The following is a 16,018-nucleotide window of genomic DNA, read 5'->3' as shown; positions in this document are numbered from 1 at the left end:
TGTGTAGCAAGACCCGGGTTATCTCTTGAGAAAGATCTGTCTAAATTGCTTTATCTTCTCTTTAGCTTATGGAGAGGGAAATTCCAGGGATCCGTCGTAGGGTTTTGCATAAAAGAGAACAGAAAGAAGAGGGAAACCCTTTCCACTTCTCGGGTAATTGTGGAAAGGTGAAACAGAGAAAGAGGCGGGACAGTGAGATGAGCTTTTAAAAAGTGAAGGTGACAACGAGGGAGGAAAGGAACTCTTACCCTCACTCTTCCCACCACCACCATTCTGAGTCCCAGACAAAGTCCCTGCAGGGTCTGCGCCAGTCCTGACTGGGGTGGTCACATCGTCCTGGCATAGAGGTGTAGAGTGATTAGGTACAGGAAGCACTCAAGCTAAGCTTCTCCAAGCCCCTTACCCTCTGCTCCCTTTAACCCCCCAATAACTGAAAATCTGTCTGGGGAGTTTCTAGAGGGGGCTGCTCAGGATGGGCGGTGAGGGGCCGAGCCCAGATCACCTGGGCCAGGTCTGAATAGGAGTCACAGCCAGACCTCAGAGCATTGTCAGCTCCAGCTGAAGCCACTCTGAGCCTTCGTCTGCCAGGAGGCTCTACACAGGTAGCCCTGCCTGCGTGAGAAGAGGCCACAGGCTCACTGGATGCAGACTCCATCAGGAGGGCCAGGGGGCCCCTAGCAGGCAGGCAGACAAAGGAACATGGCCCCAGAGACCAGAGACCGACCACACCCGAGGACCCTCCCTCTTCTCCCCACCACAAGGTCTTATAAGCCATCCCTCATCCCGTACAGACAGTACCGTCTTCAGGAGAGAAGAAGGAGGGGCGCCATCTGAGAGATGGAGCAAGCACTTTCATTCAAGAGAGACTGAACTCTTTCTAAAAGGACTTACGGTTTCGATCTGACTAAGCTTTACTTCTCCCAGCCAGTGGGTAGGGACATAGGAGAGCCCATAATAGTTAGAGGCAAAATGAAGAAATCACAATGACAGTTCTCTTTATGTATCTAAGATTTATGTCATTGAATTTTGTGACCGGTTGCAAACACGATGCTTTCCCTGCATGGAAACCTCCCCTCACCCCTGCACCCAGCTAACTTCTGTCTGCCTGGCTGAGAACTTCCCCAACACCCTATCCTTTCTTTTTTTAAAAAATTTGTATTTTATATTGGAGTACAGTTGATTAACAATGTTGTGTTAGTTTCAGGTGTACAGCAAAGTGATTCAGTAATACATATACATACATCTATTCTTTTTCAGATTCTTTTCCCATTTAGGTTATTACAGAATATTGAGCAGAGTTCCTTATACTATACAGTAGGTCATTGTTGATTATTTATTTTAAATATAGCAGTGTGTGCATGTCAATCCCAAACTCCCTAACTATCCTCCCCCTACCCTTCCCCTTGGTAACCATAAGTTTGTTCTCTAAGCCTGTGAGTCTGTTTCTGTTTTGTAAACAAGTTCATTTGTATCATGTTTTTTTAGGTTCCACATATAAGCGATATCATATGATATTCGTCTTTCTCTGTCTGACTTACTTCACTCAGTATCACAATCTCCAGGTCCATCCATGTTGCTGCAAATGACATGATTTCATTCTTTTTCATGGCTGAGTAATATTCCATTGTATATATGCACTCTGTCTTTTCTTTAGCCAAACAGTTATCACACTTGACCGTAATGATGTGTTTAATTTGACTGCCTTCGCTGCTAAGCTGTGAGCTTTGTGATGGCTCGGGCTCTGTCTGGCCTATCACTCTGTCCCTGGAACCAAGCATGGCACTGGCACATCAGAAGTGCTCAATAAATACTCTCGAATGAGTGAGTGAATGGGAGGCAGGATTTTCCATGTAATTGTGTGACCTTGAGAAGGTCACTTAAAATCTCCAGGGACATCAAGTATGAAAAACAGTCTCTACCTCATACGGTTGATCACTGTGGAGAGTAAATGGGATGATACAGGTGAGCTACGTAGTATAATTATTGACACTTTATAATTTTAAAAATCTGAGCTATTATCATGAAGTAATACTGTCACCTCGCCCCTAGCTCAGTGTTGTATACATAGTAGGTACTTGATAAATAGTAAATAAATACTTTATTTAAATATTGATAGTTGCTAAATATTGAAAATCTGAGTTCCCCAAATAGGTGCTTCTTTCTGTTTAAAAAAATAATAGCCCTTTGCTAGAGTCAATTGGATATTAACTTTAAATATCAAGCTATTTAATCACACTAAAAGTAAGATTCAGTTTGCTGATGCTAGTTATGAGTAGAGCCTTTAAGACAACCTTCTGTTTTCTTGTTAAGTGGGCTAGGCTTTTACAGAAAACCACCAGCCACCTCAGAGAATAAAAAGACAAGCGAGCTTGCAGATATTATAAATGAAATACATTAGCAGTCACTGGTGTGTGATCAATCAATAAGTAACACCACCTCCCAGGAGATAAACCCCTTTAGGCAAGTCAACTAACGTCTGAAAAAGCAGTCCTCATTTGGAATAGAAAATGAAAGAGAGGCTAAATTTAAGGGGCAGTACTCAGTTCTCATTTCTACAGATTTCTCTCTGGGGATCTTCATTTCTAATAGAATAGTTAACATTTCAATACCAAAGTACAGAATGTACTTCTTGTGACTTATTTAGACATCGTTCTTCTGACAGATGATTTTATGGCTTTCAGCCTCTTATTACCCACATGCTCAATTTTAGACCAAATCCCCAATGAATAATGTAGGTCAAAGAGAAGTTGTGACTTATTTATTAATAACCCACTTTTGTAGCATCCAGTGAGGCAGGCACACCTGAACTTAAAAACTATGAAGTTCCCTTCATTCCTTCCTTTCTTCCAGAATAATTCAGAACAAAAGGCATTTGGTGGGCCCGAGAGAGCATGGGAATCGGGGTGCAGCTCAGCAAATGGTTTGGACCTGAAAGGAGTGAGGAAGGTGTCCACGCTGGGAGGGGAGGGGCAGTGGTGGCTCGGCTTGGGGCGTTGAGGCCCCGAGGAGGGGACAAAGAGAGCATTTGTCTAGGGGGATGGTGGTGACCCCAGTCAGGTTGTCAGAGCCTGAGCTGGATAAGTGCGTCTGCATAGGGGTCAAAATGGAGACAAGGGGTTGGTTACATAAAGGGGGCTTGATACCATCTGGAAATATCCTGAGGACAATGGGAGCCAGGTTTCTTACTGTTAGACATGAGAATTACAAATGTGGAAGGGAGAAAACTGAACCCCATGATGTTGGAGTGGAATTGGAGGTGTCAGTGTGAACTCTTGGTTTCCAATATGTAGAGAGGCATATGAAAAGAAATATAATGTGATACGTGTGTGTGTGTGTGTGTGTGTGTGTATACAGGTTGTCTGGCTATGTCCACTAAGAGAACTTGCAAGCTTGATGCCCCAAGAGCAAGCACATCAAACACCTAGCTCTCAGTTTTTAAATATAATTCTCCACTAATAGTAAGCAGGCATTCTTGGAGAAAAGCTGATGTTTAGCTATACAAGATAAGCCTGGAACTTAATGTGCCCGAAAGTGAGGAACTGCCCAAAGAGTGATGGAGACAATGTCAAAAGGACACAGAAGCCAAATTGAAGTGATTCTCACTGACCAAATCTGGGACAGTTTGAGCATCAAAATAATGATAATAATCATGGTAACAATGATGTCCATTGAATAAAGTAGAAATCCATTAATTCATACTTTCGTACTTTCACACACAAATAGATGAATGGAAAAAAGCTAAAGCTTTTCTTTATAGAAGAATGCCAACTAATGAATATAGAAGGAGTAATGAAAGTTTAAAAATTATCTTTTGGCAACCATCATAGTAATAATTAATTCATCCAAAAACTTCAATGGATGCTAAACTAGTGGGTTAAGTTTTGATTAAAAATAGGATATTTAGATAGTCTCAAAAAGCTCTGCATAAAATACTTAATTACAAAAGAGAAGGAGAAACTTCATAGGCGAGAAGCCTGGCAGACACAGACTTAATCAAGTAAGCAAAGTGAATACAACTACTGATGTGACAAATGGAAATCACATACCACCTGATAGGATACAAGGAGAAGACTTCCCTTCCATGATATTCCTGCCAAAAATATAATCTTGAGGGAATATCTGACAAATCCAAGTTCGGGAACATTCTACAAAATAACTAGCCTGAAATTCTAAAAAAAATATCAAGGTCATGAAGTTCAAGGAAATATTAAGGAACTCCTGCAGATTGAAGGAGACCAAAGAGACATGACAACTAAACACACCATGTGATCCTGGATTGGATCCTTTCATTGTTAAGTATATTTGGGACAATTGATGACTTTTTTTTTTAACAAATATTTCTTTATTTTTAAAATTTTATTTTATTTTATTTAAAAAATTTATTTTATTTGTTTATTTTTGGCTCTGTTGGGTCTTCGTTGCTGCACACAGGCTTTCCGTAGTTGCGGCGAGCGGGGGCTACTCTTTGTTGCGGTGTGCAGGCTTCTCATTGTGGTGGCTTCTCTTGTTGCAGAGCACGGGCTTCAGGCGTGCATGCTTCAGTAGTTGCGGCATGTGGGCTCAGTAGTTGTGGCTCGCAGGCTGTAGAGCACAGGCTCATCAGTTGTGGCGCACGGGCTTAGTTGCTCCGCGGCATGTGGGATCTTCCTGGACCAGGGCTCGAACCCATGTCCCCTGTATTGGCAGGCAGATTCTTAACCACTGCACCACCAGGGAAGCCCGTCCTGTTGCCTTTTAAAGTAATTTAAGTCAGTCATTCTTGAGAGAATTTTGCATTTTTCTACCTTCTTAGCTAATTTTCTTGTGGGAATTTATGTTAAGTAAAAATGCCATTTGTCCTCAGGAAACTCATTTTTCTCTCCAGCTAAAGTTTACTAACCGGAAAATGAGCACGTTAGATGTTACGACCATTAAGTTGCCTTCTAGTTCTGAAGTAGTTTGTTGTGTTGGAAAAATGATCTTCAGAGTTAACAGTCATTGCAGAAGCATTCAACAAACATGATTCGGTCAAGACCATCCTCTGTTACTCTTTCATAGGTGTGTGTCCTGTTTTTAATGGATAATTATCCAATATTCTCAGACTCAAGGGTTTCTTATTCTACCTATTTGCATTTTTCCTTTTTCACTTATTTTGAGACTTTTTGTTTTCCCTTCTTCACATTCTGGGCTGAATTTTTCTTGTTTCCATTCAGTTTACAGGAACCAGGTGTAAAACAGTCTTTCTGCAGGATCCCAAAGGACTCTAAATATATGAGACTCCATTAGCATTGTAATTCATTATCCCAGATATCATGGATGTGCAGAAATATCCATAACTTGTTATGAAATATTCATAATAGTTATTATTTTAGTATCATCCTTTAAAATGATCTTTATACATTTCATAATGTGTATATTACTATACTAGGAAATATGTAGAAAATAGTCTGTATCTATATCGAGTATGCTTGCTCAGAAGTTTCCTATTGTTTGGAATGTGTGATCAAGAATTTTGGAGGCCAAACTTTTGCTTTAAAAAATTCTTAATTCATATTAATATAAAACCTAATAACTCTTAGACTTTGTAAACTCATTATTATTGACCATTACCCTTGTTAGTTTGCTCCTTTATATGTAAAATCATTAGGTTCTTGTATCAGTCAGAGTTCCTTGATTGTAGGCAACAGAAACTTAACTCTGACCAACTTAGGCAATGCTACGGAAAATGGCACTGAGTGGCCTACAAAGCCAAGGGAGAAGCTGGGCAATCCAGCCTCCTAGGAAGGGGCTCTGACATCCCTGGACCTCCAGAGCAGCATCACCTGGGCTAATCCTTAGATCCTCAACACTGGATGACTCTGTAGTAATCCAGTAGTCTAGTCACCACTGTAGTCTAGTCACCCTAGTGTCTCCAACTCAAGATTCGCATTTCCAAGAAGTCTGAATGGTCTATCTTGGGTCCTGTGCCACACCCTAAGACACTCTTCTTATCCTCCTTCCCAATATATCTCCTGTGGAGTATGGAGGGATGGTCCTTTCCTGACATCCATATCTATAAATTCAGATGCCAGGGCATGACTGCTTGCTGAAAAATGCCAATTCTAGCGATATCATATTTTCTTTATCTTCAGAAAGAAGAAAAATGTATCCAATGATTAGTCTAAAGTGTCACTTTCTTACCAAAAACTTTCGATATTTTACTCAGTTGTGGTTTTTTCTACCCCCTTTACATTTTGCTTAAATGATGTTTGAATTCTTAAACTACCTTTATGAAATTGAAACAAAAATATTCACCGAGGGTCAAATATAATTTTCAATTTTTTCATAAATAATTATAAGCCCTTAGAATAAATTTTAGTAGATTTATAATCAATTTTAAGTTAAATTTGTTTTAAAATCTATTTACTTTTCCTACTTATATAAATAAATTACTGTACTCTGATACTATAAAAGTCAAGCTTAATCATTCCTCCCTTTAATTCATAGGAAAAGACAAGATAAAATGTTTAGATTTATACTTAATTTTTCTGAAAGGTAAAATACCTGGAGTAGAGATAGAGGTAGAGGATGCATTTGGGAGAAATGTGCATTAAATGTTTATTCCCTTTCTTCAGATCATGTGTTAGAAAATATTCAAGGGAGAAACTTCAATCACAGATTAGATAATTTCCTTTGAATTTCAAAAATGATTTCATGAGGATATTTTTTTCTGTCAAATGATAAGCTTTTTTAGAGGCAAAATGTGAAGGCCGTAGATGAAGATTCCACTTAGGACAAGATTAATACATTAGTGGAGGAGCTCCTTGAGGGACGAAATTAATATGGAACCAAAACATACTGCCTAGCCCTCTGCTCAAGTATGTTTCCACTAGTGAAATGCCCCTTTGGCTGAATATGGCCTTTGAATTTCATGACAAAGTATCATCTTGGAGGAATCATCTTGAGGGAATCAAATATATCCAATTTTAAACCTCAATTACTGCCTTTGTTCTACTTGGCCGATAAGATAAACAGCTAGAGCCTAAGACAAATGTGACACCGGGAGGGACTCTTCAAAACAGGGACATCAGGGAGTTCAAGTCCACGATTTGGGGATAACCCATCAAGTCCAGAGCAGGTCAAGGGAAGCAGCACCGTGCAGCCAGAGGAGCAGAGTATGAAATGTGAGGAGGGAGACTATGCTCTGGATTTTCCTGAGTCCCTTATGATTGTATCTAACCAGGTGGAATTAATGAGATGACATGATTGAAATATTTGGTTATGCCTTTTCATTGTAATCCTTCTGTGTATAATTCTCTAAAGGAAAAGAACTGATTCTGTTGATGGTGTTGGTTTACATAGATGTAGTTAATTTGAAATTTCCGGTCAGGTGTGATTTGTCCCAAGTTGACAGATGGAAAATAATTTTATTCACATTCACAAGTCACCTACTATGTGCATACCACGATATAAAACATTCTCAAATTCACCAGAATTTAGTAGTGCAGAGAGGGGGGTGGGAGTGGAGAGAGCCTACCATTCAAATCATAACTACGTGCCAAAATATGCAATACAGACAAATAGTTTAAAATCTAGAAGGTCGGGCTTCCCTGGTGGCGCAGTGGTTGAGAGTCCGCCTGCCGATGCAGGGGACATGGGTTCGTGCCCCGGTCCAGGAAGATCCCACATGCCGCGGAGCGGCTGGGCCCGTGAGCCATGGCTGCTGAGCCTGCGCGTCCGGAGCCTGTGCTCCGCAACGGGAGAGGCCACAACAGTGAGAGGCCCGCGCGTACCGCAAAAAAAAAAAAAAAATCTAGAAGGTCAAAAGATACAGAGGTTAGTATGACGAGGAGCAGATTAAGTCAGCAAGGGGGCGCTAGAACTTGGAATGGGGCTTTAAGCCTGGGTACGTCTGGATATGAGAAGTAGAAAATAGGAGGACCATTGTGTATCTTGGCTATGTAGACACCCTGACTTAGGATACTTTAAGGTGAAGTTCAAGTCCAGTGACTTGAACTTCAATCTGTTTTATATATAGTAGTTGGTATCTGCTAATCTCAATCCCATTTTACAGATCTTTAAATTAACTAAGTGTGGGGCAAAGTTTGTGTTTGACCAGAGCTCACAATATGTGGAATCAAAAGAACTAGGGTTTGAGTCCTGATTCTATCCAAGCTGTAAGGGAACAGAATTTTAGTATTAGTTTGTAAGCAAATTTATTGCAGTTGGAATCTCCTTACCTGAGTAATGAATGCAAGAAGTAAGTCTCGTCTCTTCCTTCCAGGCGTGTCTGCACAGCTCACCAGCACCTGGCACCGTCGGAATACATCTGTAGGAACGCCCTTTTGGATGGCTCCTGAGGTCAGTTAGAGTTTTGAGGGAGGCAAATGTAACATTTGATCCTTTCTGAGTTTCCTTTCTATGCATACTCTAGCTCCATATGTGTTTTTGGAATATACTAGAAGAAAATGTCAGTTGTGTTGTTTTTATGTGACATATTTACATGTGTGAGGAGGGACATAGGAGATAATAAATGGGCTTTGAGCAAATATGTGAATAAATGAGGGATTGAATGAATGAGTCACAAGAGGTAAAGAGAAACTACAGTTGAACAACACAGGTTTGAACTGTGGGTTTGCTTATACGCAAATTTTTTTTCAATAAATATAGTACCAAAAATAAATAAAGAAAATAAATATAGTACCTGTATTTTCATTTTACAGATTGTTTTCTTTTTTTATTGAAGTATAGTTGATTTACAATGTTGTGTTAGTTTCTGCTGTACAGCAAAGTGATTTAGTTATACATGTATATGTTCTTTTTCCTATTCTTTTTCACTTTAGGTTATTACAAGATATTGAATATAGTGCCCTGTGCTATACTGTAGGACCTTGTTGTTTATCTGTTTTTATATAGTAGTTGGTATCTGCTAATCTCAATCCCATTTTACAGATCTTTAAATTAAGTAAGTGTGGGGAAAAGTTTGTGTTTGATCAGAGCTCACAATATGTGGAATCAAAAGAACTAGGGTTTGAGTCCTGATTCTATCCAAACTGTGTCAGCTTCCTGACCTTGGGTGAGTCATTTATCAATTCCTCTGTTTTTGAGGCAGAGATAACAGTACCTGGATTTTCGACTGCTCGGGGGGTTGGAACCCCTAACCCTGTATTGCTCAAGGGTCAGCTGTACTTGCAGCCTTAATTTTTCATTAAATATCCTTTTAATTGCTTAGCATGCATCTCTCTTAATGATATTTAGACTTTGTTCTTAACTTGGATAGAAATATAAAAACGCCTGTCTTTGTTTAAGATCAGAGTCAGGCCTATTAACCTGTGTTTATAGCAGCTTCCCATGTTGAGTCACTCTGCTTAGGGCCACATTGCACTTCAGGAGATTCTTTTCACCATCACCTTTGGGAAGTTGTAGAGAAACTGCTAAAATAGTGGAGGAAAAATGTTTTCTAGAGTCACATCTTTTCTCCACAGTCACTGTTAATGCCTTTAATCCTTTTAATTATATTCATCAGTAGAGAACGTATGTTTGAAAGCTTTCTCTGCAACCTTTGGGAAGAGCTCTGCTATTTACCTGCAACTCTAGCGAGTGAAGGGAGGAGAAGTAATTCAAATACTACATTAATATTGCAAAATCGTAGAATTAAATTTGCTTGAGGATTAAATCGTGGTGTACTGTTCCTACTTTAATACTAATTCAATTACTACTTGCAAAAAAAAAGTTAAAATGTAAGTGTAATGTAAAACATGGAGAAAGGATAAGTTAGCTTAAGAAACTTTAAAAAATTCCAATGGATTCAAAAATTTTTTGAACAGGGAGAACATCTTAGAATAAAAGTAGAAAGTATAGTCATATAAGCAAAAACAAAATTGAATAAGAGTATCTCAAATAAAAATGCTAAAAATAATTGAGTAAGAGAATCTCAAGTGAGAGTTTCTTCAGTTTGTTCTGATATATCACTGTTGTTTTAAAAGCTTATGAAAAATTTTCAAAGTGAAAAATTAATAAAATTTAGCTATGATACCAAGCTTTGCATCTTACCCACATATATGATTAATTACTATAAAAATACTATAATATATAAAACTAAATGTTTAATATTAAATAATCATCTAGCTTTATATTTTTCATATGTTAATTTATAGCAACAAAGCCAGTATTTTAAGTATGCCATTTAGTAAAAATAATTTTGATTAGTAGATCTTGGAACCAGTATATGAGGAAAAGGAAATATTTTGATCTATCTAAAATTGAATTACCAGAATAATAAATAAGTTAATAATTAAAATTGATACTTCTTACTATGCAATTACTAGACAGGCATTTTACTGATAAGTCATTATTTATTATTAATAAGCCTACTGTAGCACAAATAGGGTTTGAAAGTGCTTTCCTGCTCAGCAAACCAATGGATATTATCTAAAAAAGAAAGGTTCACTGTGGTCTTTTCAAACTGTCATATAAATATATGTTCAAGATTTTGTGCATATTATATGCATCTCCCTGTAATAAGCATTTTCCAACTTGTGAGTGATTGGCAATATTTCAACAAATTTCCACTTACCTAGAATTGCTGAAGAATGTCAGATTGCTATGAATTAGAAAACAATAAGGTAAACAAAATTGTTCAAATTGATTAGCAGTTGAAAAGTGAAATTCTTGATTTGACATTTTTTCAGTTAAATTCTAGATCAAAGGTAGCATTTGTTGGTTACGTAAAGCCATCCTTCCCAAACTAGAGTATGTGTGTTTCACAGTGAAGGGGACAGGAGAGACAGTGGCTGTGGTGGGTGACCATGTAACTTACTGTCCAAGCCAGGACACTTTGGAGAGTGAAAACGGATCGTATTTATAATGACTCTAGGGAAGCGAGCATAAACCTAGAACATCATGGGCAAATTGGGGCATAAATTCATCCTCTTTGCCAACACAGGGATTTTTTAATGTGTTAAGCTTGATGTTAAGTAGAGTCAGAAAGATGAACTACGTTCCAGACAGGACCTTAGATTCCTTTCATTTTGCATATCATTTCATAGTACTGTAGTTAAATGATAAAACTCTAACCTGCCATCATCCCCAAATCATTTTTTGTCTTGTGAGTTGGCATTCACAAAATATAAAACTTTTTAAAATATAAAAAATAGTTTTAAAAATTTAAAGTTGAATTTTCTTTTTGTTATCACTGATGTTACAATTATTATTTGCAGCCTGTCTGTATTTATACTTACACATTTAGAAATAAATTGTGAAGTAACTGTGTAATAATTCTTCTATGTTAACACTATTTCATGATACTGCAAAAAAGATTCCCCCCTTTTTTTTCTTGTCTCTTAGTGACATCCTTTGATTAGTGGCATTTTTAAACAGCTGGTTGTAGCTTTACTATTTAGTGTGCTCCCAGATAACTGCTGATAAAGCCTTACCAATGTTTATTTTTATCCAGTTTATTTTTCTCTTATTAATGGCATAAGCCTTTTTGCATTTCTCCACACTTGTCTCATTCCTGCCTTCTAGTTGTCAGAAAAGATTGAGGCCGTTTGACTAGACTGCTCTCAAGCTTACTGTCGCGGGCCTCTCACGTTGCGGAGCACAGGCTCCGGACGTGCAGGCTCAGCGGCCATGGCTCACGGGCCCAGTCGCTCCGTGGCATGTGGGATCTTCCCGGACCGGGGCACGAACCTGCGTCCCCTGCATTGGCAGGTGGACTCTCAACCACTGCGCCACCAGGGAAGCCCCCTTCCTTCGCTTTTTATTTGTTAAAGATGTATTCTTTATCTTTGCTGAGATGAATGACTCTGTTCACTCATCAAATGTTTATCAAGTGACTGTCATTGCACAGGTGTTAGCTGTGTATTTGATTACATCCCTTCCCATGGGGGACACTGTTTCAGTCCCCTTTCTGTTTTGCATTTTCAAAAAGTTTTTTTCATAGGTTTCTCCTCATACTTGCAACCCTGCAAAGATATTCTCTGTTCTCAGAAGAAAACTACTGCTACTAATTATAATTTGAGCTTTTACTCCCCTGTGTTACTGCCTTTGCTCGGAGCTCTCAAACCTCATCAGTTTGAACACTTACACATTGTTCTAAGCATTTTGCTACGTGCTTGTTAAAGTCACAAACTTCATTTTTCTTTCATTTTCTACTAGGTGATTGCATGTGAACAGCAGTTGGATACAACTTACGATGCCAGATGTGACACGTGGTCCCTGGGGATCACGGCCATCGAGCTTGGAGATGGAGATCCTCCACTGGCTGACCTCCATCCCATGAGAGCACTCTTCAAAATACCAAGGTCAGGGGGCTCTCACACTGGGTCCGTCTGTCTTCCTCTAGCCACTGAGTGCTCGTCAAGCTCCTCATGGAAATACCCAGATATATTTCAGCAGGTTGGGAGCAGAGTGGCCTGGAATATCATGCTACTTCTTCCGAGACACTCTTTTTGTTCCATAGTTTCATTTCCCTGGTCTAAGTCAAAGAGCTTTCTCTTGGTACTAAGTGTGTCTTTTTTTCTTTGGCAAGGATTTGCACTCAGAAAACAGCAGTTCCTGCCACTGTTGATCCATTCCCAGATTCATCAGTGAGGCTCCCTGGTCCACAGTCAGTGTAACAGTGATGTGCTTCATTTCACTCTATCAATCTAGTAATTTTTTTACTACTTGCTAATACTTCCCTTTGTTTAGAACTTTAAGATAATATTTAGAAAGTTAGAAATAAAATTTATTGATATCAAATTTGTTAGTGTTTTGAATATATTAATATGAAACACTAAACTTAGAAGAATAATCTCTTTGGAGCCAGGAAGATGCTTTTCTGTGGAGACCCCTCCCCTTCAATGTGTGTATTGACAGACTTTCCCCTGCTGATCTTATCACTAATTAAACACTGTTTTATATATGCTTTGGGTAGTTCCTAGATATTTCAGAAAACTGATGTGAAAAAACTGCCTCTTTTTATTATGAATGTGTTGTCTTTTGAAGACTTTCTTAAGGATTTTGCTTGGTGCCTTAATTTTAATGAAATGCACACAGAGAGGGCCTGTGGTGACAGGGGTCCAGGGCAGAGAAGTTAGTGTATGTTACAGCTTGTTACCACATTCTCCATTAAATAAATTGTGTGGTCCTAATGCCTATAGAACACTGAATAATATGTACAAAGCCCTGGTGGGGCGTGTGGTTCCAGTCCTAAAGAAATAATGCCAATATGACCTATTCATTTCCAAATAGATCTGTTTGGAATATTTGGCATGTAGTTAAATTAGTATAGGACCAAAGCATTTGAATCTGATTTTAACTTTACCTTGGAATTTTTTGTCCGGTCTATATGTTCTGAATTATAATACCTTAGAGATAGATCATCCTTTACATAACAATTTCAGTGTATCTCTCAGGTCTTACTGTTTGTAAAATATATTGCTTACTTGGTAAGTGGGGAAGCAAGATTACAAAAAAGAGCAGAGGGACTTCCCTGGCGGCCCAGTGGTTAAGACTCACTCTGTGCTTCCACTGCAGGGGTCGCAGGTTCGATCCTCGGTTGGGGAACTAGGAACCCGCACGTGGCGCTGTGCAGCGAAAAAAAAAAAAAGGCAGAAAACCTGCTCTATACCAAGTCAGACATTTCATTAAATTTGAGGAAAACAAACAAAATCTGTATATCCTAATTCCTACTGTCATTCAGTATGTAAGATGAAGCACTATTCTTCCTGAGCCATTTAAATTATGGTTTAAATGACCATAGTTAGCCTAGTGTCACTGCTCTTGGTGATGGTACCATATGGAGGAAGGATGCTACTGTTGATACATATTGTACCTATGGGCAAGGTACTTCTGGAAGCTGCACCGTCTTAGTTATTTCTTATTACGTCTACCACCAGTATTTCTCTGAAGTGGAATTCTAAGAATACTCACTGTAGAAATGAGAAAAAAGGGGGATCTGAAAAGCTACCCGGTTCTGAATGTCCTAAAATCATCAAAACCTTGTTATACTCCAAGAAACCGATAAATCTCTTAGAAAGGAAAATTTCAGGAGAACAAGAAGCAAAGCAAGATTGTTGCAGAAAAGAATTACTTCTTTTAATGTGCAAATCAGCAATCTTCAGATAGTCCTAGGATTGTAAAATGAGCTTTAGGCGTGATCTAGGGTAGATGAGTAGCTGTACTTTTCTTTAATGAGCCTGTACAGACTGTACATTAATTTTGTTATAAGCTATTTAAGGACTAATGCAGAGCTGAAGACAAAGTATTTCCATCCCACTAATGAAAACAAGGAGCTGTTGGAATTAACATAAAGCAGTACTTCAGCAAATTCAACTATCGTGGTTGATCAGTGTTGCTTGATTACAGTTAGATCAGCTTCATTTTCAAATGATGTTCCTTTGTATTCATGAATATACCAAAAAAGGAAAAGATTCGTTCAGCTTAAAATGAAAGGAATTAATAACAGAATCTTCTAAGTGGCATTCAGAGCTTTATTGCTAATCATATTTTCCGGTTCCTTACTTGTGTAACCTTGTTTCTGGCCCTCTACCCAGTAACAACAGAACAAGTCGTAAAGGCATTCTACTATAAAGGCCCCTCTATGCTGCAGTTTCCTCCATGTTTTGAACACTTCTCCTTTCAGGTCACCTCTGTGTATCCTGAATATTCCTCAGAGATTTCTGCTGGTCTCAAAAGAAAAAAATCTTCTCCCCAGTAGTCATTGTTTCTATTCGGCTGAGTATTTATGTTTTCCTCTAGGGCTCTCAGTTCAAAGCAAGAAGCTTCGTTCAAAGAAGAAAAATTATCAGCTAGAAAAAAATGTGTCATATATTAAGTGCTTTCAGAGAAACAAGGAAACTGTCATTCCATATAAAGAATGATTAAAAACTAATTATCTGTCTTTAAATTGGAAAATGATGGTAGTGCTTCATTATACCTGGCAGAATCTTAATGCAGCAATGACATTAGTCTGGCTGGCTCTGCCTCTTAATTTTTATCGTTACTGACCAATGTGCACAATCCAACCTTGTATCTTATTTTTCTAGGAATCCACCCCCAAAACTGAGGCAGCCTGAGATATGGTCAGCAGAATTCAATGACTTCATCAGCAAGTGAGTAATAATAGAGTCTTTTAAAAGAATTAACGAGATCCCGTCCTGCTGTAACTTTGAGATGTGCTTTTTATAACAATTCCTCTGTGCTTCCGAATCTCCTCCTTATCTATTAAATAGCCCCAGAAGTGTCCATGATTTTCTTCAAAACAAGCATTTGTAGCGTCTTCTGAATGTTCAGTGAACCCATTATTGTTCTGATAATGATCTCAGGGTCTTGTTCGTTCACTTATCGATAGCTGTGCTTCTGCAGACATTGCATCGTCCATGAACCCGTTCTTCTGTCCACCTGCCCTTTGCAGCCTCACCCTCAGCATGTCCCACCTTCTCACCCATTGTCTGTTCAGTCCGTTTCTTAGCCCTTCGTTTATGTGCATCGCTAATTCCCATCACAGGGAAGTTGTCATTGCGCTTGGTGAGTCAGATAACCATACAGATAAAATGCTTATACGTTTGAAGTTCACCTTTAATTTGACAGATATTCAGCACAAGTGCAGTGCCTCCAGACAATTGACTAGAAGCTATGAGTCAGCCATTTCTAAACCTGTCCATGAACTTTTTTCACAATCTTTATCATGACTTCACCTTGAGAAAATAAGGGAAGGGATGACTGCAAGTTGTAAATGGGAGAAGGGGGGGTCATTAAGCTTTTTTTTTTGCTGTACGCGGGCCTCTCACTGCTGTGGCCTCTCCCGTTGCGGAGCACAGGCTCCGGACGCGCAGGCTCAGCGGCCATGGCTCACGGGCCCAGCCGTTCCGCGGCATGTGGGATCTTCCCGGACCGGGGCACGAACCCACGTCCCCTGCATCGGCAGGTGGACTCTCAACCACTGCGCCACCAGGGAAGCCCGGTCATTAAGCTTTGATGTGTCAAAGCTCACTCAGAAAATGTAAAGAGGGCAAGAAAGTAGAGGAACCGGTCATCCTTGTCCGTACTGCTATCACTGGTTTTCCTACCAAGA

At 39.1% G+C, this 16,018-nt stretch overlaps 1 protein-coding gene across 1 annotated transcript in view; it reads left to right on the top strand.

The window, feature by feature from the left end:
- Positions 1 to 16,018, top strand: part of MYO3A (myosin IIIA) — a 172,989-nt gene that overhangs the window by 23,963 nt on the left and 133,008 nt on the right. Inside the window, exons 5-7 of the mRNA XM_022580201.2 lie at positions 8,243 to 8,319; positions 12,118 to 12,263; positions 14,991 to 15,056. Of these exons, the coding sequence (XP_022435909.2) occupies positions 8,243 to 8,319; positions 12,118 to 12,263; positions 14,991 to 15,056 (289 nt within the window). The remainder of the gene's footprint in view (positions 1 to 8,242; positions 8,320 to 12,117; positions 12,264 to 14,990; positions 15,057 to 16,018) is intronic.

The sequence above is a fragment of the Delphinapterus leucas genome, chromosome 2 (assembly GCF_059928025.1).
Source record: "Delphinapterus leucas isolate spDelLeu-1000000601 "Yukka" chromosome 2, BTC_Dleu_Yukka2, whole genome shotgun sequence".
Taxonomy (NCBI): Eukaryota; Metazoa; Chordata; class Mammalia; order Artiodactyla; family Monodontidae; genus Delphinapterus; species Delphinapterus leucas.
Note: the sequence above shows the minus strand (reverse complement) of the source record. Positions and strands in the feature narration are given on the sequence as shown.